The sequence below is a fragment of the Tripterygium wilfordii genome, chromosome 4, assembly GCF_013401445.1.
Source record: "Tripterygium wilfordii isolate XIE 37 chromosome 4, ASM1340144v1, whole genome shotgun sequence".
Lineage (NCBI taxonomy): Eukaryota > Viridiplantae > Streptophyta > Magnoliopsida > Celastrales > Celastraceae > Tripterygium > Tripterygium wilfordii.
This window is the reverse complement of record NC_052235.1, coordinates 3,670,205-3,696,771: the sequence shown is the minus strand read 5'-3', so window position 1 is coordinate 3,696,771 and position 26,567 is coordinate 3,670,205. Positions and strand designations below refer to the sequence as shown.

Below are 26,567 nucleotides of genomic sequence, written 5' to 3'. Positions count from 1 at the left end.
TAAACTATTCGGTAGACATTTGTCTAACCAATGTAAGATTTATATTATTAGCAACTAGACCACTTTATTCTCCAATACTTCACAAAAATAAATATTTCCTAGTCCTTGAGAATGTTGGGACATTATTTTCCTTAATCTGTACTATTATAGGGCCACTTAAAAATTTAGAATGTTACTAGAGATGACTTTGTTGACAATCAGTTGGGTTAGACATATGTATACCCAAGGTTCGATTCCAATGGCAATCATATTTTCAATAGTATTTCAAAAAAAACAATTTTAGAATGTTACAATGAGCCTCTCTTTGAGGTGGGCTCGGGCCATGTGATTTTTGGATGATCGGAACCATAGATCTATCAGGCCAGAACCCAACTTGATGTGTGATCCAGTTTGATCATTCACAAGCCCAGGTCAAGCCCAAACAACATATGGTGTATGAAAGGCCCAGCCCATCAAATATATATTATTCTCCAATCGTCCTTGTCGGATGGTTCCGAGAACAGAACAGAGAGAGACACATACCAGGAAATCGCAGCAGAAGAAGTGACGAGAAGATGATATACCGTAAGTGGAGCCTGTTGACGGGACCGGTTGCAATCTTGGCCGGGATAACGGTAGTCGCGACCTCTGCCAACTATCTCTATCTGAAGAACGTAATTTCTACTTCTCTTACTTCAATTTTTGAAATCCACAGCTCTTTCTTCTTCTTTTTTCATTCGAATATGCGTTTATTTTGGATATTGAAGAATATGGGTTTGTGTTTTTTTTAGCTCTTCTTGATGATGATACGTTTTATTGAATGGTTATGCGAAAAATTGTATGGAGTTTAGATCTGATTGGTATGATTGTACGAATGATAAATCAAATCTTGGATTAATCAAAGCTTTAACTATTTGGCTTTTAATTTTTGTGGACCATTGAGAACTCTTTGAAGCATAATCCAGTTGGAAATCGATATGGTTGTTGATTTATTTTTTGGACTGAGTTGGAAGCGAAATGGATTTTTTTTAGGTTTGAGGGTTCCTTTGGTTGTGAATATAGAGAAGAGGATAATGAGGGGGTGAAGAGACATCCATTCACAATCAATCAATTGCTGGTGGAAAGAGAATGAAAGAAGATAAGAACTGAAATTAAATTGAGCTAATCTTGATTCCAGTTTTTCTACCCTTGTAACTTAAGGGTGTGTACACTCCTAAAAGTTGGGCGCAACCACTTTCGTCATTACTTTGTTATTTCCATGGTTGCTTTAATGGAGGTGTTGGTCATAAGATATGCCAACTCCCTGCTCTTCATGCCTTTTCAACCAAGTTATATGTGAAATTTTAGATCATACATCAAAACTAATGCTTTTCGTTCTGTTTATCCAGCGTAACATGTTCATGATGTGAAATTTTCAGGATCTATTTCCAAAGGCAGAACAAAAGATGGTGGATGCACTTCCACCAGCTTCAGCAAGGTAGAAAGGTGAAGGTGAACAGTTGCTTTGTAGAGGGTTTGCATCGCTCGAGTATGTCATTTTGAAAGGCGTGTTTTAAGTCCCATTCTGGGACATGAGTACTTTGTTGGTTAACATTGAGACTAAATAATTGTCAGTTTCTGTTGACATTGAATTTTTAGACTAGAGAAACTTAAACCTTGTGTTCTATAACCGTTGGTTTATTGTTTATGTTACGTAACTTTTGCCCTTTTGCTAATCCAAAGTCTGTTTATTTGACTTTCACTTGCCAATGAGCAATGGTAGATCTGCTGGAGGTCTCAATTGTGACTTGTTGACATACACTCTATTAGTTTTATTTTCTATGGAGGGCATCAAATGAGTTTGGATGCACATTCATTGCTGGTTGACATACGTAATACATAATGAGAATCACGAGTAGTTCAAATGACACTCTTGTGTGTGGTATCTCATAGAGGTCTCGAGTTTGAACCTCCCCCACCCCCTTCCCATGTATTCAAATTTTTTTTTTTGCAAAGTTGAGTACGCTCTCAAATTCTGCATTGTTTGTCCCTAGTGTCGAAGTTATTGATAATGTGTACAGTTGGTTACAGCAAATTATCTCTCTTTTATGATTGTCTCAACTCACTAGTAGGCTCAAGGCAGTGGGAACATCACACATTGAATACTTGTGTTTGTGTACATACTATATACTATATACTCATTAGGCGTATTGTGAGGGCCAGGTTAACATGTAGGGTTGTATCCTTTGCGACTTGCAAGTTTGCAAGGATCGCACTGAAGTGGTTTTTGTGTTCAAGATACTGCTGATGTTCAAGATATTGTTGATGTGCAAGTGAAGCTTGTTTTGTACCCAATTTTCGAAAGTGAGTATCTAGTCTGGTTTGCTATATGAGCATATGGTCCTGTACTCCTGTATTTCTACTAGGTTGCCGTCTGAGAGAGAGATGGTTTTGGGGGTTTGGAAGAAGAAGAAAATCATTCATAACAGCAGATATACCCTTGATGAACAAAAATGAACAACCAAATACACACTATCCATTTCTATTTCATTTTTTTTTTCAAAGAGATGGAACATGTCCAACATATAATGAGCAACCACTGGCAGGATACTAGCATTGGTAACCATCTATTCAGCATTTTAAGCTTTTAAGCATCCTGTTAAATATTGCGTTGTTCATATCTCACAACATGAGGGATACCTTGTACGTATCCTATCGTCGTCAGTGATCCCAGCTCTGCAACAAGTTGCATTTCCAGTATGCCAATCATCCACAGTAGAGAAACCTTGATTCCTAGAAGCTCATTCAGTAGCTGCTTTTGGAGCTTTCATTCCAAATCCATGCTTTACCTTCTCAACCCTGTCAGAATGCAAAGTTCAAGATAATATTCTTCTCAACTAGCACAACTTTCAAATGGCGACAATTGAGAATTTCATAACAATAGGATTCATGAATTCATCATTGACGGACAATCAAAAAGGAAAGAACTTTTGGAGCAGTACTGCAGTAGAAAAGCATGTAGTGAATAATATGAAGAAGTTTGTAACTACTTGTAGAATATGAAAAGATTTAAACAGATATAGCAGTTATATCGACACTTCAAATGTTCGAGCCAAATATTTTGTCAGTTATTCGTGTTCTTGTTAGACAATTCTGCATTAGCATAACTATTATTACCTAAAACTCTTTATTAGCATGACTCTATATTAGCTTTTTATATCGGTATCTCTATGTACCACCAAAATCGCCAATGCAACGAGTGCACTAGGCGACACTGCTTATATGTGTCCACTTATAAAACTGAATCAATTGTTTCTGAGATTGCTTCCTTCTGCTATGTAAGACTCTAGACAAACTCATGCAGAGATTAAGAATTAAATTTCAGAAAGGACGGGAAGTTCAAAAGAAAAATAAAAAAATGGGCGAAGCTTTATAGTTTTACAAGACATTTACCCAAAAAAAATTCTAATATAGCCATACCAGAGTCATTCTACAATCTCCCTCAGTACCATCCCAGAATACCCACTAATGTGATCGCCAAAGTTTGAAAGAAAAATATGCAAAATAATGTAATTGGTGGGTGGACAAGAGACATAACTGAAACTATTCAGTTGCATTTTGCCAGTTCTAAATATTGAAATTGACGAAAACATCATTAGGCTATTGGCACTTACGTTGGGGCAAGTCTGCCGAGACAGTCTAGCTCTTCACCCGTGTCTTCATCCAGTACCCTACCTGAAATTTCAACAATGTACGACCCATCTCTATCGGCTGGAAGTCCTCTGGTAGAAAGCAAATCCAAATCTTTCTGATGAAGCTCTCTTCCATTTACAAAAACACCAGTGTCTCCACCCGCACAATTTTCTGGCATGGAGTAATTGAATACTTCAATATGTGGCTGCCAGCAAAATAACATACCCAAAATAAATATAGGAAGCACAAACTAAACAAATACTGATCCATCGGTACAGGTTTCAGAATTAGTAGATCTTACAGGAATTATTCCAAGACAAGGCCCGCCGATGACACCCCAGAATCCAGCTCTGGAATCATACCTGATTTAAGAAAACAGCATGGATCAATTTGATAAGCAGCAAAGAATAACCACTTCAACTAATGAGAAACAGAAATTTGGTCGTACTCAGTGAATATGGAAAAATGAAAAACATATACTAGAACAGAACTAAAAAGAAGATTTGAGTCTCCACTCGTCGATTTTTTTGTAAGCAGAGCAAACAGATTTTAGAGAAATGTACTCCATGATTCCTCAATCATCTGAATGATACTCAAACAGGAATTGGATAGGTTGAGCTTACATCGGTATTGGTTTAACACCTCTACAAAGCCACATTTTGTACGAATTGTACAGCATGATTGAATGAAAATAAGGCCATAAATGTACAAGAATAAGTATGTACCAATATTCTCCAGGATGGATTGGTCCAGCCCGCTTCTCAGCCTTCTTAACCAAATGTTCTGGGATGAGATGACCATTGATAGACACATTTCCACGTTCATCAGTCGGATTAGATTTGGAAAGATCTCGAAAGCGCTTCTTGATAATGTTCATGAAAAATGATTCACCACTTTTGTTGATTCTAGATTTCTCATCTTCTCTGTCTGCATCTCCAGAATTCTGCGACACCCCAGTACTAGAGAGCTCATTAAATGAAACCTCCATCTCAGTTGCAAAGGATGTCTCCTTCATAGAATTTTGTCGCACTGTAGCCTTGTTAATTACGTCCTTCTCTTGATCAGAGCGACTACTTTGGTTTCCCTTCCCAAATCGGTTCACTGAATGATTATTAGCAGAGTAAATGACGGGATCCTGAAGAGGTGAATCAGGAGCTGACAAAGACAGAGAGGTTTTGATTGGCCGTTGAACAGAGTTGATAACCTCTGTTGGAGAAGTTAAGAATTCCGGACTATTTTCATCATCAGAGGTGGTCAGAGATGAAGAACGAAAGGTGTGCATATCTTGGGGCTTCCTTGAGTCTGGATCCTGTACTCTTGACATGAGAATGGGTTTTCTATCCATCATTTGAAAATCATCTGAAGAGAAATCAGCACTAAACTGGTTGGCACGGCCACCAGAATTCACATGATCTTTCACCAACTCATTACAGGTATCATCAACCAAGGAAGGATTCTGCATTGTATCAACAGAAAGAACAACCTTCCCATCGATGATCGTAAAATTTATTACCGTGGAACACGCACCACACCGTATCTTTTGTTGACTTTTCATCAGAAGTTGCGCTTTCTTTGGCAGTTGCAGCAGTTCAAAGCAGTTATAACATGCTATAAATGGGGCAGCACCAGCTACAGGATAACAACGGCGATCATTACTAGCAAAAACCAACTTCTGAAGACGATGTCGAACGGTGCCATCCATCTCAGAGTGGGTTCGATGAGCATGGAAATTCATTGGAGCATTTTCAGTGCTAGAATTTTGAAAAGGTGGACCAAATATGGCAGAAGTGTTGCGATGATATGACATGGGATCATAGGGAATGTCAGGAAATCTTTTATTGCCAAAAGCAGTGGGTAGTACTGGTGCTGAAACTCTTTGATTCTTGTTGTAGCAAAGTAAACAAGGGCAAGAAGGTTGGTGAAATGGCTCATTATGCGGGTATGGCTCAAAAAGATCTGGATTAGGATCAACATACCGTCCAGAAAAATGAGGATGAGGTTGTTGTTGCTGGTAGTGACTGGATAATTGTTGTGGAGCTCTTCTGAACATTTGGGATCCAAAAGGATCCCCACGTCCGGGAATACTACTTGATTTAAGCTTCGGAGGATAGAAGCTATCAATGGGCATTTCATGCCCATTGGCATAAGGGAATGGATCAGGACAATGACTAAAACAAGGAGGCCCTGAAGCATGTCTATCAGGCCGAAAGTACTGCATTGGAGCCCTATCCAATCCAGAAGAAATACCTGGAAACCGGGAATTATAATCACTGTATGAATGTGGAGGAATGGCCCTCCCATCACCAGGAAACTGCTCCTTTGGTTTATCAGCAACATCACATGTCCTAATAAATTGATCCTTTAGCTCATCCAGCTTCTGCAGTAGTTCAGCTCGATTTTGTTCAAGGTATTGAACTCTGTTAGCCCCATCAAGATGACTATGACTCCTCATGGAATCCCCATAATTACGCAATGAGTCAAAACGAGAATTTGAGGGGCCCTCGTCTGGATAGTTTGAAGCAGAAAATCTCATACCTTCAGCATTACGTTTCATGGATCTCTGAAACCCTTCCTTCTCACTTTTCTCCCCAAGATGCCGATTAGACATCCGACCCAATCTCCAGGAATCACCACCATCTTCCATTGTTGAATTCAAATTCCCATGTTCCCTCTCAACCACATTACCTGGTTCATCTCCTCTCAACTTCACATCAAGACCATTCTCAACACCTAACGCGTTCCCCAAAACCTTGTATTGATTGCCACCTCTATCAGTATAACCAACATTGTTTTTATCAGGGAAATTTTCATTGCACCTTAAAGGGCTACCACTGGACTTCGCTTCCGAATCAGAAGTATCACTCAACTCCACGACTCCCTTATCTGAGGAATTCTGTGATCTGGTAGAAGCTTCTGCAACGCCTTCTTCATTTGACTTACTAGGGAAAGCATCCGCATCCGAATTTTTTGCTGCATATCAAATTAAGAAACAGAAATAAAGTTCCAAATTCATAATTTAAGAGGAGACAAACAAAAACAAAGATAAAAATTGCAGATTGGCAGCAATTCATTATTGGGTATATTTTTTTCTTTGCAACATCACATCAACAATTAAACTGTTCCAAGAAAAATTAAAAAAAAAAAAAAAAAAACTCAGGATGCCAAATGTTTCACTCATGATTGTCAAGAACCATTTTCCAATATTTTAGGTTTCTTAATCAAGTCAAGAACTTCAACATGAATAATAAAGAATCAATAAAAATGGCGAGAGAATTGTGATTGGTGTACCTCGGAGAACAGTACCGCATCCACCGCATTGATAGACAGAGTAGTCGGCGAGCTCCGGCAGAAGGTTTTCACACTTCGGACACCTCACCAACCTTAGTCCTGTCGACTCCGTCATTCTACAAACTTTCAAAAGCAAAACGACAACAAATACCCCCAAATAAACTACAGAGAGAACATCATTTTCACACTTATATTAAATTAAACCCAGAAAAGAAAACAAAAGAAAAGAGAAGATTTGGTCGTCACTGGGAAAGAAACTCTGGGAAAAAAAAAAGTGAAGGAAAGTAATTACATCAATTAAAAGAGTAACTAAACTAATCTTTATGAGTTGCAGGGTATCAAAATGTGAACAAGTTGTCTTCTTTTTCCCAGGAACCAAACAGAGGAAGGGAAATCATGTCGAGAAAGTACGGAGAAGCATTGATTCGGTGGAAAAGTCTCTGAAATGTTGTTTTCGGAGAAATATGTGTTTACACTACACTGTTGGATTTAGAACAACGAGTTAAAGGAGACACCGGATACGGTGTCGTTTAGTAGTCCAGTCTTTTACTCTTTTCAAGGAGATTGCTATGGATGCTCCGGATTTTAATCCGGAGAAAGTCACAAAACGTCAAAAAAGAGAGAGTGGAAGAAGCCGAAGATTGGGTGGTCATGGTGCAACCAAATACCAATGGACAAGTTTTTTTCTTTTTGCTTTTATTTTTATTTTTTTAATTTCAACTTTACCCTTTATTCGGTCTCTCCCTGTAATTTTGATTTTTTTTTGATTTGCTGTTAGCTGTTGGTGTGTGACCAGTGATGGGAAAAGAAGAGAAAAGAAAAGAAGAGAAGAGAAGAGAAAAGCAGGGTCTTGGCGAAGAGATGGCGATTGTAAAAAGAAGAGGAGTTTAAACTTTAAAGTTTAAAGCCGAGTTTGTGTCGGACAGAGTCTTTGGAGTTATGATCTGCTACCCCCACATACATGACAGAGTGGGCCTGGCCCATTCAAACAATTCTTCTATGGTCCCTACGTTACGGTAATCCTCCCTCTTATTGTTCTTCTTGTTTTTTTTAATGGCAGTCTCACTTTGACATGTACTTTAGATTTTTGGGTAACAAACTAACAATTGATGGATAATTCGATCATCTTCTTTATATGGACGAAAGAAGTACTAATACCTAGTTGGTTTACTCCATTTGCTAAACAATTTGAAAAAATAACATATATACTAGCATATATGTTGGTTGTAAAATATTATTTTAAATATTAATATATACGTTGATTAAAATATTGTTTAATTCAATTGTTACAAGTAGCATATATGCTTTGACACATTACATCATGTAATTCATCATAAAACAAAACACAAGTTATTACCAAATTTTGCCTACCAAATTCTGTCATGTTTCAATGGATTTAGGGGGAAGGTTATTACATATTATTAAACGATAAATAGTGAGAAAACTATATCTTTCTCTTTTTTTTTTTCTAAATAGTAAAAGCCACTATTTGCTGTTACAAGGAAAGAAAGTTAAATAGAAAAAATTGTATGCAATGAAAGTGGATACGTTCGTCAGTAAATATTTCTAGATCTCAATACACCCAATGCCAAATAGCTACCAAGAAGCACAATTCGAGGCTCTAGAGATTGTTGGGTTATTGGCATTCTCTCTGGATGTAATGAAAACCAAATCCCAAATGTAAATACCAATCAACAAAGACGAATCCTTACAAAACAGAGAAAATAAGTACAAGGAAGATTTTTCATACATAAAAAATCATTTGTGAGGCTCTCTCATGGTCATCGATTACCTGTGTTTATTTGCATTTCTGTTTCCTCGTTCCAAAACTACTAAACCCTCCAATCTCCAACTTGGTTTGCAGCCCAATAATTGATCTCTTCCTCCACAACTTCCGCCGCAAAAACTCCCATACTGAAGCAGGAGAGGAGAATCCATTGAAGATCTCCGGCGCCCCCACATCGCGGGGATGGGAAACTATTTTGAATGATCCTCCAAGATAGGGAAATTTCCTCAGATTCCGCTCGATCAAGTGACTTAGAGACACCAATTCATAGGAGTCGTATAAAGGGCTTCCACAGTCCCAGGTAGCCCATTCTTGTGCATCTTCTTTGGTTTGTGTCATCTGGGTTCCTGGGATTTGGCTTCGCTGGCTCTCGTCTGATGAGATATTATAAGTTTCCAAATACAAATGCAAGCCAGACAATTCGACAAACATGCATATGTTCAGTTAGAGACAATCTCTACAAAGATTCTCTCCGGCCACCATTAAAAATTGATCCACCCCATTACTTACTAATTTCTTTTTTAATAATATGACAATATTGTCTTGTACTATAATATGCAGGCAACTGAGCAATATGTTTATCTGCCGAATCGAATATTAGATATACATATGTCTAACTCAGTCAATTGCGAACCAAACCACTTCTCGTTGGTAGCAGGTTGGCTACTTATAAACCACTTGAAGGACCATCACGTAAGCAATGCGAGATGTTTGTTACAAACAAACGACAACTATGCTTCCGAAGGGAAGTCCACAGCGAGTTTCACACTATAAGGTGCTTTCACTGGGCTTACGGGCCTCTTTTGACAACTTAATTACCATATCCATGGGTAGCCCGTAACTCCATTTCGACCCAGTCCGAATACCTGGACGTGGAGAAGCTTAACCCAATCTCATTAATAGGCCCATACTCCCGCAAACACATTTGTTAACACAACCAGCCCAACCAGCAAAAAAAACTGTATTTTTCTTCGATGAAATCATAAAGCGTAGCGATTTTGCTCTCTCTGGGCGTCCCAGATGAGCTACGATGGCCTGCTCCTGCAGTACTTCCCCTCTCTTACACAGAATTCGATCATCGTTCACTTGTGTGAAGAGCCCCATCGCAACAACATTTCTGTTACGAAGATCAGCCTCTCGCTCTATATCAGCTACTCTAACTAGCCATACTACCAGTAGCTTCACTTGGGACGACGTCGTTCGAGTTTCTAAACCAGATTATGCCCTAGACGATTCCTCGGATCTCTCCGGCTTCTTTGAGAAGATCAAGGTCTGCAATCGCGGAGCAGTAAGTCCCCCTTGTTTCTCTCTGTTTGTTTTCCGGGACAGGAAGAGTCAGGGACTCAGGAACGTATTTTGCTCATGTTTATGATCCGAATTTATTCAGGAAAAGCGATCTGAGTTCCTCCCGTTTGTTTTAGATGATCAAATTGCTGGTTACGTGCATAATGGGTAAGGGTTTTCTTTTCCGAATTCTCCATAAGTTTCCAATTAATGAAATGTAGATCGGAAATCACTTGTATTCCAGTTGAGTTTTTATTTTTGCTTATTTTATGCGTTCAAACTGTTGAATTTGTACAGTTTTGTTGAGCATTTGAGGGATTACCAGAACGTGTTTGTTTTGCCCCAGAGAGAAGGTAATTCAAAGATAGGAAACCATGTAACATTGAATCCTGAACTTAAATCACCGGATGATAGAACCAGAGCAGTTGGAGAAGTAATCAAATCCCTGGGAGAAGATATTATTCCTGGTATACGCAATGAGGTATAATATTCACCACTTACTACTAATTGAATATCTCATAAAAAGATGTGTTTGCTATCTTCTTCTTCTTTTTTTCTTCTTCTTTTTTGTCTTCATGATTTGTGATTTGTGCTTCTGAATATTCAATTTCTCAAACTTGGATGCTTAGTTGTTGCAAAATAAGATGTAAAATCTGTCTCTAATATGGATTCCGTTGCTTGAGAACAGCTGTACCCTGTAGCATCATCCTATGGCGCGCCAGTATTTTTTTTGCTTGAACGTGCTGCAGCTCCTTATTTTGGAATTAAGGTAATTTTTATTTACTTTGTCCAAGTATTCATCTCTTAACATGGGCACAACAGAGATTCCCTTATGAGTTTGTTTAGGAACTCATGCAAACTCCTCCGTGAGTCCTGGTTCATTGTCATATAACTTGGAATGTACCTAGGTATTCATGCTTATTGTACACTCTTCACCAGTCACTCTATTGAAATGTTGGTGATCAACCTAGAGTTATTGTCTGTCTAGCCATTGAGAAAGCAAGTTATGATAAATTTGCCTAGCCTAACCATGGAGTTCATCCTATGTATAGGAAGGCCAAAATATTTATGTTTTGTTTATATCTTTTAACTGAAAAGCACTTAAGTTCCACTTATCCAAACTCCAAATGCATATCTTTTACATTTATTTCACCTAGAAAATCCACTTCTTATGTTCAAGGAGAAAGCTAAATTCAAAGCAGAATCTACAAGGGTTGATGGAATTTATTTGTGGTAGAAGCACATTTTGCTTATATGAGTGGTTGTTAGATTTGATGGAAATGATTATTAAATGAATTTTTTTGGTTCATATTGCTTCTTTTTTTGCCTCTTCCGAGGTTAGGCTTATGGTGTCCATATGAATGGCTATGTGGAAAGAGATGGGCAGCAATTTCTATGGATAGGGAAAAGAAGTCATGTGAAACCCACGTATCCTGGGATGCTTGATCATCTAGTTGCTGGAGGACTGGTTTGTGACACATATTACTTCATATGGCTCTGGTTTGTGACACACATTACTGCATAGGCTCTGTTTGGTGGAGCTTATAAGCTAGCGTGTAAGCTAAATAACCTCCTCATTCACATGATCCAATTGATATAGTAGCTTATAAGCTAAAAACTGTACAATTACCAATCACCTAACAACTTATTTTATAGCTTATTTTTAGCTTATAAGCTAGCTTATAGTAAGCTCCACCAAACGAAGCCTTCACACAACTTTTTTTTTCCTTGCTTGTGTTCCAAATTAAATTGTGAACATCAATTTTGTTATGAGTGTATTTACTTTCCTGTATGATAGTATTATGACTAAAACTTCATTTTAAGCTTTATAATGTGTTTACTTTCCTGTATGATAGTATTATGAATTAAACTTCATTTTAAGCTTTTCTTAAATTAGAATGGAGCTGCGAACCAGGATGCTTTATTAATGCTTTTATTGCATTTAGTATCTTCTGTGTTGGAATATCTTAGGGCAACCAAAGGACCAAGCTTTGTGCAAAGAATATCATGTTAAAACCTGATGTAGGTGGGAGTTTGAAGAGTCCTGCCTCAACTGCAGTCTGCAGCTACTAAATGGAACAGACTCATTTGTTTAGGCTAATAATGATTATGTAATTCTTATAGTTATGGTGACTTCTTAAGATAATGTTCACTGGATTTACGAATGACATGTTTCTGAATTGGGCAATGCAGCCTTATGGAATAGCTTGTGGGGAGAATCTTGTTAAGGAATGTGAAGAGGAAGCAGGAATACCAAGATCAATATCCAGGGGGTAAGTTCTCTTTGGCGGTTTGGCCATTGAATTTCCATGTTCAGTCATTCTTCATCATGTCTTCAAGTAAATGAAGCCTTGGTGGCAGATATATATCTTTTTCTACAAGTCAAAGAAAGGAAAAATGAAAAAGAACGACAATCCTCTCTCTCTCTCAGTCCCCACTTATTTTTTCAAAGTGCTTGTATTGCAGAGCTATGCCAGTTGGTGCTGTTTCCTACAGGGACATTGACGGGCATAGATACAAGAGAGATGTTCTATTTTGTTATGATTTGAAACTCCCCGAAGGCTTTATGCCCAACAATCAAGGTGAGCTATTGAAGGTCCATTTCCCTTCTAATGAATTGTTGAGTTCATTACTTGTTCATTTGTGCCTAATTGCTGCATTAAATTTTGTTCCTTATTCATCCTGTACTCATCTCCTGTAGTTTTTCATCTCTAGAATTCTATGAAATCATAATTTCTTACCAAGTGTCTGGCAGATGAGGAGGTGGAGGGCTTCAAGTTAATCCCTGTGACACATGTTGCTAATGTTATAAGAAGGACGCATTTCTTCAAGCCAAATTGCTCTCTTGTTATCATTGATTTTCTGTTTCGACATGGGTATGTGTCCTCTATTATTTCCACTGCTTATTTTACCATCTTTGAGTACCTAGTTAACTCGAATTACTTTTATGTGGACTGATGCTACTACTGGTTAATCCGTGCTCTCATGACCTTAATGATCTTCCAAGTATAGTGTAGCCAGCCCTTATAAGCTGCCACTATCATTTGCCTCAATTCAGTATTTTGCTCTCAAGGCCTGTATTATATATATTATCAGCTTTAATTTACCTCAATAAGGTGTTTGGCTTAGACTCGTGCATTATACACACCATGTTGCATGGGAACTAACATTTCTATAATAAGTCTTTTTATTTTTTTTCCAAATACTTGAAGTTAGCAGATCCTTCGCTGCCAAAAGAAGCATTTTGAATGCCAAAAAAAGATGTAAAAAAGGAGATAAACGGAAGAATATAAGATTTGGAGGTCATAAATTTGTGGGTTTGACTAATATTTTGCGCTGTTTTCTTTCCATTTTTTTCTGTGCAGGTACATTATCCCTGAATACTTGGGATATTCGGATCTATTAGAGAGTTTGAGAAGTGGAGATTGCTCCTAGAAATATCCCTGAAGCTGCTGTTTTATTATATGCTACGGGTGGTTTCTGGTATTGTCTGAAGAAATCGTTTGCATTGCTAGCCTCTTCTACTTTCGTGTAACAGTCCTTTGCTTTGTTGGTGGTAAGTGCAATTAGTGAGCTTAAACAACAAGGACCCAGATTACGGAAGCAAATTAAAAGCTCGGGTGAATGTCATTGTCCGACAACAAAAAGTTGAAGCAAATCAAAGTGTTGTATTAAGTCAAGGTTTGGCACCTCTCAGTCTTAGAGGGCTATTTTTAGGACCACAAATGTATCATTTGCAAGGATGATTTTCTTTATGACTAAATCTTCCAAAAATTATATATCTTGATTGAGACTTTAATCAAATAACAACAAAATAAAATGATTGGACAAATAACAAACTATCCAGGGACAGAAATGAAATATTTTGGTAAGATACCAGAGCTGTTTCCATTGAAAGAAACAGCTGTTTTACATCAATGACGGAAGAATCTAAGACAATTGACCCTGTTTTATATCAATGATGGAAGAATCTGATACTCCAGGAGTGGAAGGAAAGAGAAGCAGTTGTGAGTGATTTCTTATCAGGAAAAAGATCGCACTAGGAGATAAAAAAATAATGTAAGATTCTGTTCGGGATTGAGTTTACATTTTTAGCTTTTTGATAAGTGACACTTTGAAACCTATATGTTTACGAAAAGCATCTAAGAAAAATTTCTGCTGGCTGAAGATAAGAGATTGGGTCGAAGCCCATGCGAGAAATAATGTTCAAATTATTAGGTGTGGAAGTTGAACTTACTACTCTTATTCATGGGTAACCATAAACTATCAAACCATTTAAATATCAAGAAGGCCAAAATATCTCAAGAAAAATATATGCCTGTCCTTTAACCCAATTTTGCATGGTATCCGCCCTCTCTAAGAGGGGAAAATAAGAATATTTTCCTAATAAAATCATGAGGGGAGGATAAAAAAAACTCGCAGAGATACTTCGGAGTGAAGAAACGATAAAATAAGGATATTTTTCAAATAAAATCATGAGGGGAGCGTAAAAAAACCCACAAAGATATCCCGGAACTGACAATACCTAAATGTCGAAAATAACATCCACACTAGTCATCTTGTCACATAGACTTTGATTGAATTAGCATTCTCGATATGAATAATTGATTGGAGGGGGTCCAAAAGAAAAACAATAATTGGAAGGGAGAGTTGCATTTGTAAAACCAGTGGATAATTGAGGGCATATAAGTAAAATCGCATGCAAATAAAAGAAATGATGAGATCTTCTTTGGACGGATGCAATTATTATTTGGTGTTGCATTTTTTTTTTCCCGACATCCATCGAAATCTCTGAAACCAGTGAAACCTTATGACCCAAGTCATCTTTTTGGAATTCGGGCCTTTTTTTTTTTTTTTTAAGGCCCACAGCCACACACACGTTAAGCCATGTCCGAGGGACATGAAGGCCACCACAGCGGATGGAAAACTACTCAAATCCCAAATCCCCCTGATGAGAATAGAACCTTGTACCTCAAGGTACTGGGCAGACAGCCTAACCAATCAGGCTATCTCACATTCTCGAATTCGGGCTTTTTCTAGAATTGTAATTGTTGGTTAAATCTAAACCGTCCACTCACTCCATATTGATATTGTATTATTATAAATTATCATATGAATAATTGATTAGAGAGGGGTCCAAAAGAGAAGAAAATAATTGGCGGGGAGAGTTACATTTGTAAAAACTGTGGAAAGTGGAGGACAGATAAGTAAAACCACATTTAAAGAAAAGAAATGATGAGATTACGGGTGACAAAAAATTGATTCTGAATTGGTTTTGGGTCGGTCTAAAGAGTTTACGAAATATTTACTTGTTCGAACCCTAACTCAGATTGGATTGTTAACAAAGTTAATTTATCAAATCCGGATTGTCCAATTTGTTCAAATATCTTCTTTTTTGTGATATAATGTTGGAGGCCCGATATACATTTTCTTTTACTTCTTAAAGTAAAATTACAATTTATTGAAACAATCCATAAAATCTTAAAATTAAGTAAAATACAAAACAAATGGTTATAAAATTTCAAATGCAAAACAAGTTAATAATTCACAACACACGAATTACAACTTAGAAAGGATCTTGACTTCCCCTTCAACAAGAGAGGTCGATCTTCCTCATATCCGAAAATCTTATCATTATAAAATCAAATATATGTTGTTGGAGCATAGCAGAAACGCCGATCAACAAATCGAAGATGGAGAATAAGATGAAGCAAGAGAGGGGATAAAAAAAAATAAAAATATTGTTTTTGGAGAAAAAATATATACAATAATTTTTTTTTTTCCTTATGGACAAAATTCTTGTGCATGGAGAATATATCTACAATAACAGTGAGGACAGACGTTTCTTCCCAAGCAAATTTGTTTGGACTTCATTTCTCAAAGTTGTCAAAAGGATAAGACTTTGAATGGCTAAAACTCAACAGTCAACAATTGCTGGATCCTGCCATGGCCGTCAATTTGCACTTAGTAGACATTGCATGGTCTGACTAATTAATTCACGTGCAGGAAATTGCGACAACTCATGCCATGAACAATAATGAGTACAAAATTTATAATTACAAAACAATTTGTATTTCATTTGAGGTTAGTTGATATATATTACACTATCCTTCATTTTCTGAATTCTGATTTGAAGCAGATCAAAGATATACAGACCTTTAAACATCATATTCAAGAATTGTATTTGCATAAGCCCACTTCTTTAATCATCAACTATAACCCAAAAGAATAAGATTCCGTAAAGTAGAGGAAGAATAAAAGAAATATATCTTTCCGAGGTAATCATATTTCTTTCGGTAGATATGCTCTTCGGGCAATTGATCCCAAGTAGATTACATCTAGACAAATAGAAATAGGCTAGGCTGGCGGACAATGATCACGGAAATCACTTTGATTTGCGTTTTGGTAAGTAGTAAATAGTAAATACGTAATTTTTAAAATATATTGTGGTCGAAAAATAGGCCATGCATATGCGGGGCCGGTGCGCTCATCCCGCCCGCCAACCAGACAGACCTGGGTGTGTCTTCCTATTTTTTTTCCATGAAAGGAAAGTATAGTTGAATAGAATGGTATTAGTATTACCACCTATACCTCCATCCATCCCTCCATCCTTCGGAAGTAAGTCCCACACACATTGTTAAGTGAGGAGGAGAGTGGCTGTAAGTAATAACTAAGTACAGTGCTCTGCCTTAACACATGATTTTCATCCCATATCTATCTATTATATATATATATAATATCTGTCACCTACCAAAACAAAAACGTGTTGCTAGCTCGATCGGCCTTAACACTTGATTTTCATCTGATATATATATATATATATATCTGTCTGTCACCAACCAAAACAAAAACATTTTGCTAGCTCGTCCTCTCTCTATCTCTGGCAATCCCATGGCCTGCTGCAGTGCTCGACCTCTCTCGCACAAAATTTCACGTGATGTCCATATGTATAATGCCGCCTTTACCAACCAAACACTCCGTTCCAGAACCAATATTACGTTTTGCTCGTCCTCTCTCTCCCTTTCTGGGCATCCCATGGCCTGCTGTCCTACTAACCCTCTCTCACACGCAACTCCTTTCGCCTTTACTTCCGTCGGGCCTCATTTAGCTAAAACTCGCTTCAAAACAACTAAATGTGTGTTAAACAGATCAGCCTCTCGCTCTCTGTCGGCTACTACTCTAACCAGTAACCCCATTACTACCACCACCTTCACTTGGGACGACGTGGTTCGTATTTCTAATCCGGGTTATGCCCTGGACGATTCCTCAGATCTCTCTGGTTTCTTCGACAAGGTTAAAGTCTGCAATCGCGGAGTAGTAAGTCCCCCTTGTTTCTCCTCATCTCCTCCGTTTGGTTTCCAACAAAGTAGTAGGGAGAAAGAAGTTACACTCCAAAACAGCACTAGGTATTACATTGCCAACATAAACGCATTTTGCTAACAATTATGATCCGAATTTGTTCAGGAAAAGAAATCCGAGTTCGTACCGTTTGTTATAGATGGTCAGATTGTTGGTTACTTACATAATGGGTAAGGTTTTGATTCTCCTAAAAGTTTCTAGTTAGTGATATATATACACACACGTAGATTAGAAAATTGATTCGTATACATTCCATTTTGTACAGTTTCGTTGAGCATCTGAGGAACTACCAGGACGTGTTTGTTTTGCCCCAGAGGATAAATGGCTCACAGATAGGAAACCATGTGACGTTGAATCCAGAGCTTAAAACACCGGACGATAGAACCAGAGCTGTTGGAGAAGTTATCGGATCCTTGGGAGAAGATATTATTCCCGGTATACGCAACGAGGTATATATGCTATTCATCATTTAATTAGTTTATTTCAAAAAGATTGTTTTTTTTTTCCTTCTAAAAACTTGCATTGGGTCTGTGTTGCTAATATATATGGATTCCGTTGCTTGAGACAGTTGTACCCTGTAACATCATCCTATGGCGCATCAGTATTTTTCTCGCTTGAGCGTGCTGCAGCTCCTTATTTTGGAATTAAGGTAACTTTAATTTTGTTTGCTTTCTCCAAGCTAGTATTCACCTTTTAAGACTCGTTTTATGAGTTTGTTTAGGAACTCATGCAATCTCCTCTTTTGCTTCGTTAATTATGAGTGTAAAGGCCACTTCTTTTGTTGAAGGAGAAAGCTAAATTCAAAGCAGAATCTACAAGGATTGATGCGAATTTATTCATTCTCGTAACATATTTCGCTTAAATAATTGGTGGTTAAAGTTTATGAGGATATATATATCTCATGAATATTTTATATATGATTCATATATTGCGTCTATTTTTTTCAATGAATAGGCTTATGCCATTCATTTGAACGGCTTTGAGGAAAGAGACGGGCAACAATTTCTATGGACAGCGAAAAGAAGTCGAGTGAAACCCACGTATCCAGGGATGCTTGATCATCTTGTTGCTGGAGGACTGGTAAGGGCTTATGTTACATAGTAATTCGTGAATATTGATTTGTTCATGAGTACTGTATTTTCTTTAGTCTTAATTATGAATAAGACTTTCTTGTAAGCTTTTCCTTTATTTAGGCTAATAATGATTATGGCTAGTTAATAGAACTTCTTAAGATAATGCTTGTTGGATTTCCAATCGATTTCTTTTGATTGTATATATTTCTGTATTGGTCAACGTAGCCTCATGGAATTGCTTGTGGGGAGAATCTTCTGAAGGAATGCGAAGAGGAAGCAGGAATACCAAGATCAATTTCCAGGCGGTATGTTCAGTCATTCGATCTTCATCATGTCTTCATGTAAATGAAAATAAGACGGACAAAAAAAAATAAATTTCCTGAAGTACTCATCATCATGTATTGCAGAGCTATACCAGTTGGTGGTGTTTCCTACATGAACATTGACGGGCATCGATACGAGAGAGATGTTCTATTTTGTTATGATTTGAAACTTCCTCAAGGCTTTATGCCCAACAATCAAGGTGAGATATTGAAAGCTCCATTTCCTCATTGTCCTTAAGAATTGGTCATTGCTTCATCCAGTACTAATCATTTAGTACTAAAGTCATTTTATCTTGAGAAAATTCCATCAAATCACAATTCCTTAGAAAGTGTCTTGCAGATGATGAGGTGGAGAGCTTCAAGTTAATCCCAGTAACTCATGTTGCTGATATTGTAAGAAGGACGAATCTCTTCAAGCCGAGTTGCTGTCTTGTTATCATTGATTTTCTGTTTCGACACGGGTACGTACTCAGTACTCTGTTATTTCTCCTATTCATTTGACCATCTTTGATCGAGTAACTAGGTAACCCAAATTACTTGTATATGGACTGACCTTAGTGCTAGTAGTGCTTAATTAATTCATGCTTTGCTGGTTTGATTAATATTTGTGCTCTTTGTTTCCATTTCTTTGTGCAGGTACATTATCCCTGAACACTCGGGATATTTGGATCTGTTACAGAGTTTAAGGAGTGGAGAGTGCTCATAAACATGCATGTATATGTGCTCGGTCGCTATTTTGTAAAGGAAAATCCTTTTTGCATTACTAGCCTTTGGCCTTATTTGCTGTAAGCCAATGATGGCCGCAATAAGTGGTCTTAAGTTGACCAAACTAGCCAGGACCCAGAGCTGTACTTGTACATAGGGCAGTGCTGGGAGGCGCCGATCGATAACAGGGGCAGTGAGAGTTTAGTCTCTTCACAAAATAATAAATAGTGTGATTTGTTTGAATTGAGTTTGGAAAAACTCACACTCACTGTATTATAGGCTTATATAACAATAATAAATATCGCGAACAAGCAGTTCAACTACATGTAATGTAATGCAATCAAATCCATGAATGAATGCGGCATGAGCCTCCTCATAATTTTGCTTCTCTTTTCAACATTTATGTGGAAAAAAAAAAAGAAAAGAAAAGAAAAATCCATCAAATGAATGGGGAATGACCTGTAGCTAAGAACATCTCCAACCATGTCCATTAAAATGGACGGACATTCTTTCCCCTTTAACTAAGAAGTTATTTTAGAGATCACTATTTTAACACCGAAAATGATCCCAATGTATTTATTTGTCCAAGCTATCTCAAATATTAAAAGGAATACACATTATCTATGTAAAATCACGTGTTTCACATGATCTATATAAAATTGCGCGCGTCCAAAATCCTTGAGAGTGTTGACCGTGTCTCTTTCTAAAATTGCATTTAATATTTTAATAAAAATTAGCAAAAGAATGTGATTCTTCTTTCATTTTGGGATATGATTGGGCTCTAAGAGTATCCACAATGAATGCTCTTGATACACACTTGATATTGTCTCAAAATTTATGTACTAATTATATTTTGGAGTTTGTATTTCCTACACACCCACAATGGTTGCACACTCCAAAATATATTTACTCCACCATTTTAACAAACTACCAACCTCCACTTTCCCTTCATCTTTCCTATAAATGAAATTATGTTATAATAATTTGCAAATTCTTATATGAAAAAAATTGATGAAATAAATAAATAAATTCTTATATGAAAAAAATTGATGAAATAATTAAATAAATAATTAATTTGTCAGCCACAAAAAAAAATTTGAGCATGTGCAAAATTAATTTAGCCGCCAATTTTGACTCGTGTATTGAATTCTAAAACGAGTAAAAGTTTTCAGCATGGAAAAAACTTTTGTATTGATCTAGGGGGATTTGAGCCCCCAAATCCGATCTAGGTACTCAACAACCAAGGATAAGTGATCCATTTTGATTGACTTTTGGTAAAATTATCACATATTTAACCTCTCAAGTTTTTCTAAAATTTTTATTGTAAACCATTATTTTTCAAATACGTAAAAAAGTCAAGGTATAATACTGAATCTTTTCAAAAAATAAGGTATCAAGTGTGAGATATAACACCCATTGTGGGTACTCTAAGTTGTCAAGTCCCACGGCGATGTGGTCACAATAAGTACGGTTAACGAATCAGCCAAGACGACAAATCATGGCTTCCAAGCAGACAATGCCCTGCTTATAAAAGGCCAAAACAAAAAAGAAAGCCCACAAACAATTAAAAAACAGAGCGGGCCCCACACTGATTCCTTCATTGGACAGTCCGGAATGAAATTGAAGGGGTTATCTGTAGTTTCCACCCCCGAACTGCACAATAACCCATAGAAATAGATAAGGTGGTCACGTCTGACCTTGTGGTCTCAGAGGTTCCGTCCTTGTTGGCCGAATGGTTCTACACAACAACAATGAGTCTTATCCGGTCCCGCTGTAAATGATTGGGGCTTCTTTCACAAGCCATAGCCCGTATTAATTGCTCAAATACCCAAATATGATTGGGGGCTATGCTTGGTCATGTTCAAGAGCCCAAAAGCTCGGGCTAATTGAGTTAAGTATATTCAACTGCCAAGGGCCTTAATACTAAAACCAAGCCCATTCCTGTAGTGGATCACTGGATCATTAGTGCTTCATTCATAAGCCCAAAACCTTAGTCCGAATGGGCCTGGACTATTTTGTTGGTATTCAAAGCTATAACCCAGTGCAATCCCGGAGTAGATCTGATGGTTTTGAAAATGTGTTTGCGGATCCATCGTAATATATATGTACTGCTCGAATATAAAAAGGGCCGAGATTGTAGACCTTAATACTATAGCCCAAAATTAAGGGCCCACTAGGCCTAGACAAACCGTAGGAAACCTTAATTTACAATCTGGTATGAGCACAAACGCAATATTCTACAAGCCAAACTCTTTAACTATTAAATAAGAAAACTATTATATATCAAAGCCTCTAAACAAACAGATTGACAAACACCATTAAAGAGGGAAAAAAAAAACACACACACACTACAGATGGATCCACAAACACATTTTCAAACTATATATACATGCATATATATATATATAGCTATTGCTATGAAAATTAATATTGAAACCCCAAAACTCTACTTAGCACTTGAATTAGCTGCAGATGTGCAGTCAGATGAGGAAAATGGCCGAAAGTGTCGATGATCTCCACTGTTGCGTCCGCCTTAATCTTGGCCTGCATATAATAAGCAACAGAGTTTGGTGCCACAATGTCACTGTTGGTCTGGACAATAGTGCACGGGGTCACAACTTTTTCTAGCACCTCCCTCTCGTCGCAGTAGAACACAGTTTTTGCGACTGAGAGGGCGATTTCCGGTCTCATTCTCTGCAAACTCTGCGCGAATTTATCGGCAGAGGGAGGATCTTTAGCGTCCATTGCAAGGGAAGCGAATTTCTCAGCCCAGTCGTAGAAGTTGGTCCCAATTGTTTCGATTATGTTGTCGACTTCAGATTTGTTTAACCCTCCTTCATAATCCTCTGTGTTTATGTACCTGCATATTCAAATTAAGCAACCCGGTTCACCATCGAAAATGATTAAAAATCCCAACAGTTGATATCCCAATTATCTTTAAGATTTGAGCTGGACTCACAAATGTCCTAACCTGGGAGAAGCTGCAACAAGAATGAGTCTGTTGAATAGATCAGGCCTTTTAACAGAAGCAATGCATCCAATCATGCCAGACATGGAGTGACCAACAAAAACAGAAGAAGAAGATGAAGAAGAAGAAGATGATGAGGAGTTAAACTTGATTTCATCAAGTAGATTTATCAAGACATCAGCAAAAGCATCATATGAAAGATTAGAGTAGTTTTCAAGATCAAAGAGGTTTGGGTCTTTTATAGCACCAGAGAAAGGCCAATCGAACACAAGAAGTGTAAAATGGTTAGTCAAGTAAGGAATTAGTTTGTCCCACACAGATTGATCGCCTCCATATCCATGAGCAAGAATCATGGATTCAGTGCCGGAGCCTATCACTCTTGCGTTCATGGATTCAGAGAGGGACTTCTTCCCAAGTACCACCATAGTGTTTACTTTTGAATGAGCAAATTAAGGAAGGAGGAGAAGAAAAGAGTAGAAGATACTTGGGTCATTTTTTTCTTCCTGGCTTGCCTCTGTTATATAGGAAGATAATACAATATTTAAGACTTACTAATTACAAGTAAAAAAAATTAAAAAAAAGGAAATTGTGTTCAGTTACTTCCATTAAATGTCAAAAGCACGTATCATAAAATGTTTGAATAATTGGAGATTTTTATATTTTTTTTTAATCTATATAAGTACATCTATTCAAATATCTTGATATATTTTATCATGGGTGGAAAGAAGTATAAATTGTTGCCACAAAAAGAGGTTCGAAGTTGTTGTGAACTGTTGGGGATCATTTATTAGTGTGAGCTCTCAAATATTCATTAGGTTGGTTGCACCCTCAAAAATAAATTTTTTTAAAAAAAACGCCAATGCACAAGTGGTCTAAAGTCTAAGACAAGCGGGTGCGCAAACTTTAATTCCACAAAATACGTAAAGAGATTATTTTCAGAAATTGAACATCTCACGTCTAGGTTACCTTATAATTTACCGACGGCATGCTTGTTTATTTCTTAAAATATAAAAGAAAAACTTGCACCATAAAATAAAAAAAAAAAACCCTACATATATGTATTTTTAAAATTAAAAAAAAACAATTGTTTAATTATTTTGAAGATTATAATATCAGATTTTGTTGATAAGGTGGGGCCGCTGTAGGAATTAGATGTATTGTATTCAGACACAAAAGGTCCCTTTTGTCTTATAGATAACTCCAAAATCTACCTTTTTCTCCGCCTATTAAAAAGCTTATTGGGTCCCACAGCTTTCCTAGCTTTCAAAATTCAATTTGAAGATGCGACAACAATTACTTAATTATTACATCTCAATCCAAATCTCCAACCACTCAAACTAGCATTATAATTATTTATTTTTAATAGAAAATTTTAATATGGAAAATTAAATTTAGATTCTTAAATATTCATCCCAAAATCAACTAACTAATAATTATTTCTCATATTTGGTGATAATTGGAGTAGTGGTCGAGTAATATATAGTTTGAAGTTTTAGGATGAAAATGGTGTTTCAAACTGATATTAAAACGGTATATGGTGATTAAAATTTTCAACCTTTTTAAAATCTTAAGTAGGTACTATCACTAAACTATAAATTCCTTATAGCAATCACCGCTGACCGTTGTAGCAAGTTTGGGCATCCATGTCATTTTTAAAAATAACAAAAAAATTTATAAATTTTTAGTATTTCGTTTAACGAATCCAACGATATGTTTTTTGTTCGAAATAAAAATGAAATTCACCGTGAAATAGACATAGAAAGTTTTGAATTTATATCCAACGGTCCAGAATTATAATGTATTTTTCATGTTGAATTTGATTTTTGTTTCGGAAAAAAAAATATCGTTGTATTCGTATAAACGATCAAAATACAAATATAATTTTTTAAAAAATTACTCAATCTCTCACATCACAAGACAAAGAAATTATAATTTCCACTCAATTTTATTACCATAATTGTCGCTTTCTCGACAACATTTGTTTTGTCATCTTTATACTTGAAAATAATAAAAATCGGAGAGCTAAAATTGACTGCCAAACTACTTATATCGATAGAAACCTAACTAATTGTTTCGTTCTTGTGTTTTTTTCTCCTCTTTGTGGGCAAGCATCCATCACTCAACTAATCAAACAAATTGGGTACGATTGTGATTTTGTTATGACCACAAATTTGTTCATATTGGGATAAATTAATTAGGATCATCATTTTAAAAAAATAAAGAAAGAGAAGATATTTTATCTACTTCAACTTCAAGCGTGTTAAACCAACAAATCAACTCATACTTGATTGCACGTTGTGAGTTAGATTCCTATCTTAACCTGCACATATAATTTTTAGAAATTAGTTTTTAGGAGTTTATCAACTTAGAAATCCGAAGTAGTTCATTAACAAAATTCAATATAGAATGCGAAAAGGAACTTATCGAAGAGTCGGAGAACTATACCAAATCCCTCCGCTGCCTCTTCGACACAAATCCTACCACTAGAGGTGTTCACAGTTGTGAATTGCGATGGTTTTTTTTAACAGTCCTACCTGCAACTGCAACAAATAGATGCGACAAAAGATGAGACAGAATAAAATTAGAGGGAGGATCTTGGGAAAACATAAAAGAAAACACGTTCATTGACCCAATTGTCAATAATTTTATTTTCAATGATCTAGTCATTGAAAACGTACTCCACTATCTTTCGACTTTCAGTGTGTACTTTATTACCCGAGCCAATCCGCATGCCTCTTGGTGGATTCGTTAAGTTGGTGCATGCTATTTAATGTTGTTGGTGTAGAATCATAAATTTGATTAATTAAACACAAGAGTGGAGTTAGGTTGTCTTTTGATTATTGTTCAATGTTCATGACAAATCACACCATTGACAAATCTTGGCATTCTTTTACTTTTTGGTGTTTTTAATGAGAAATTTTAATTTTCATGGAAATTAGAAGAAGTAATTACTCGATGTGTAATTACCCCAAATTATTATTTTTCTTTAGTTTTTAAATCTTTAAACACTAAATCCCAATAAAAAATCTTTAAAAAAAAAAAAAATGATTTGGGGATTGGGGGACGCTGATATGACGTTTAGTAATAGTGTGAAGGAGACGAGTCTCTGTTAAAAATATATTTATGGCTCTCATTAGTTTTTGACTTTTCAAACAGTTTTATCAACCTGATCGAGCATGCATTAAGCTGTCGCAATAATTACACACACCAGTCTTTTCCCTACATCAACCAACAATTGTCAAACCCAACCAAATGCTTTAACATTTTTTATATATATATATACACTTAGAAATTCTCTTATGCAGATGTCCGTAATTTAATAACTTGTGCACTCCATTTTTTACATGTTTTTAAAAATGAAATGATAAGTATGACCCACTACTTTGGATACTATATGTTTCAAATCAATAGTGAGATTGAGGTGCGTAAGTTAATATAACTTGCGGGTGTCCGCATAAGAGAATTCTCTATATATATATATATGAATTCTCCCATGTTGACAAAAAATGTGGACTAACTTTGTGGACTTGTTTTTTAAACATAGATATGGTGGGTTTTACAGTAAATATGTGGCTCTCACTTATGTTGTGCTTTATTACAACCATTGGATTTTGATCCACAAAGTTGATCCACACTCATTCATATATATATATATATATATATATACACCCTTCATTTGTTCTCTACTCTAAAATACTTATATTTGATATATAAAACGGCAATAATTGTTGGTTAGTGACCAAATGGAGCCGGGTCAAATGGAGCCTCATATTATATTGACTATTGACCAGTAGTTCAGTAGTAGTAGGAATTTTAGTCTGAAAATTATAAAAAGGCAAAAGGCAAAAGAAAGAGAGAAAGAGAAACAGACCAGACATGCAGATTTTTATAATAATTAATTGATATCTCAAAGCAGGTGGACTCATTTATGCGTCGGCTCCTAATGTTTTTATTGCTAACCAGACCCTGCACATTTTTGTTATTAATGCATTCCTATTTATTAGTCACCCTGACATCCTCTTTTGAACTCGACCCCCCTATTTATTATTTGATATATTATATTATATTTATTTCTTTTATCATAATTATTTAACAACATATGTAGTTTGCTACTATGAATTTTACCCAAA

At 36.5% G+C, this 26,567-nt stretch overlaps 4 protein-coding genes across 5 annotated transcripts; 2 read left to right on the top strand and 2 right to left on the bottom strand.

Annotated features, from left to right (window-relative positions):
- Positions 1–2,434: 2,434 nt before the first annotated feature.
- Positions 2,435–7,521, bottom strand: LOC119997437 (protein ENHANCED DISEASE RESISTANCE 4-like). Of its 2 annotated transcripts, XM_038844462.1 has the most exons (5): positions 6,940–7,499; positions 4,377–6,621; positions 3,953–4,013; positions 3,633–3,856; positions 2,435–2,817 (listed from the first exon to the last, which is right to left on the bottom strand). In XM_038844462.1, exons 1-5 carry the CDS (start codon positions 7,052–7,054, stop codon positions 2,760–2,762), a joined length of 2,703 nt encoding a protein of 900 aa, XP_038700390.1. In that variant the 5' UTR covers positions 7,055–7,499; the 3' UTR covers positions 2,435–2,759. The 2 variants fall into 2 exon arrangements, with proteins under 2 accessions (XP_038700390.1, XP_038700391.1); XM_038844463.1 differs by lacking the exon at positions 2,435–2,817 and having other exon boundaries at positions 3,633–3,822; positions 6,940–7,521.
- A 2,168-nt stretch (positions 7,522–9,689) lies between these two features.
- Positions 9,690–13,790, top strand: LOC119996021 (nudix hydrolase 20, chloroplastic-like). Its single transcript, XM_038842519.1, has 9 exons — positions 9,690–10,013; positions 10,113–10,177; positions 10,307–10,490; positions 10,698–10,778; positions 11,352–11,477; positions 12,203–12,282; positions 12,476–12,591; positions 12,765–12,885; positions 13,375–13,790. Exons 1-9 carry the CDS (start codon positions 9,756–9,758, stop codon positions 13,442–13,444), a joined length of 1,101 nt encoding a protein of 366 aa, XP_038698447.1. The 5' UTR covers positions 9,690–9,755; the 3' UTR covers positions 13,445–13,790.
- Positions 13,791–16,850: 3,060 nt separating this feature from the next.
- LOC119997737 (nudix hydrolase 20, chloroplastic-like) lies at positions 16,851–19,712 on the top strand. Its single transcript, XM_038844922.1, has 9 exons — positions 16,851–17,326; positions 17,474–17,538; positions 17,634–17,817; positions 17,937–18,017; positions 18,323–18,448; positions 18,667–18,746; positions 18,849–18,964; positions 19,105–19,225; positions 19,401–19,712. Exons 1-9 carry the CDS (start codon positions 16,901–16,903, stop codon positions 19,468–19,470), a joined length of 1,269 nt encoding a protein of 422 aa, XP_038700850.1. The 5' UTR covers positions 16,851–16,900; the 3' UTR covers positions 19,471–19,712.
- A 1,876-nt stretch (positions 19,713–21,588) lies between these two features.
- On the bottom strand, positions 21,589–22,944 carry LOC119997514 (strigolactone esterase D14-like). Its single transcript, XM_038844600.1, has 2 exons — positions 22,441–22,944; positions 21,589–22,329 (listed from the first exon to the last, which is right to left on the bottom strand). The coding sequence occupies exons 1-2, from the start codon at positions 22,860–22,862 to the stop codon at positions 21,894–21,896; spliced, it is 858 nt and encodes a 285-aa protein (XP_038700528.1). The 5' UTR covers positions 22,863–22,944; the 3' UTR covers positions 21,589–21,893.
- Positions 22,945–26,567: the final 3,623 nt, after the last annotated feature.

What these genes read in the sequence shown, in the direction of transcription:
- LOC119997437 (XM_038844462.1), bottom strand. Translation starts at nt 7,054, where the DNA reads ATGACGGAGTCGACAGGACTAAGGTTGGTGAGGTGTCCGAAGTGTGAA. An exon ending in ATGCGGTACTGTTCTCCGAG is followed by an intron (nt 6,622 to 6,939) that starts GTACACCAATCA and finishes TTTGATATGCAG; the next exon opens with CAAAAAATTCGGATGCGGAT. An exon ending in ATCCATCCTGGAGAATATTG is followed by an intron (nt 4,014 to 4,376) that starts GTACATACTTAT and finishes TTCTTAAATCAG; the next exon opens with GTATGATTCCAGAGCTGGAT.
- LOC119996021 (XM_038842519.1), top strand. Translation starts at nt 9,756, where the DNA reads ATGGCCTGCTCCTGCAGTACTTCCCCTCTCTTACACAGAATTCGATCA. An exon ending in ATCTAGTTGCTGGAGGACTG is followed by an intron (nt 11,478 to 12,202) that starts GTTTGTGACACA and finishes TGGGCAATGCAG; the next exon opens with CCTTATGGAATAGCTTGTGG. An exon ending in CTTTATGCCCAACAATCAAG is followed by an intron (nt 12,592 to 12,764) that starts GTGAGCTATTGA and finishes AGTGTCTGGCAG; the next exon opens with ATGAGGAGGTGGAGGGCTTC.
- LOC119997737 (XM_038844922.1), top strand. Translation starts at nt 16,901, where the DNA reads ATGGCCTGCTGCAGTGCTCGACCTCTCTCGCACAAAATTTCACGTGAT. An exon ending in ATCTTGTTGCTGGAGGACTG is followed by an intron (nt 18,449 to 18,666) that starts GTAAGGGCTTAT and finishes TGGTCAACGTAG; the next exon opens with CCTCATGGAATTGCTTGTGG. An exon ending in CCAAGATCAATTTCCAGGCG is followed by an intron (nt 18,747 to 18,848) that starts GTATGTTCAGTC and finishes CATGTATTGCAG; the next exon opens with AGCTATACCAGTTGGTGGTG.
- LOC119997514 (XM_038844600.1), bottom strand. Translation starts at nt 22,862, where the DNA reads ATGGTGGTACTTGGGAAGAAGTCCCTCTCTGAATCCATGAACGCAAGA. An exon ending in CTTGTTGCAGCTTCTCCCAG is followed by an intron (nt 22,330 to 22,440) that starts GTTAGGACATTT and finishes TTGAATATGCAG; the next exon opens with GTACATAAACACAGAGGATT.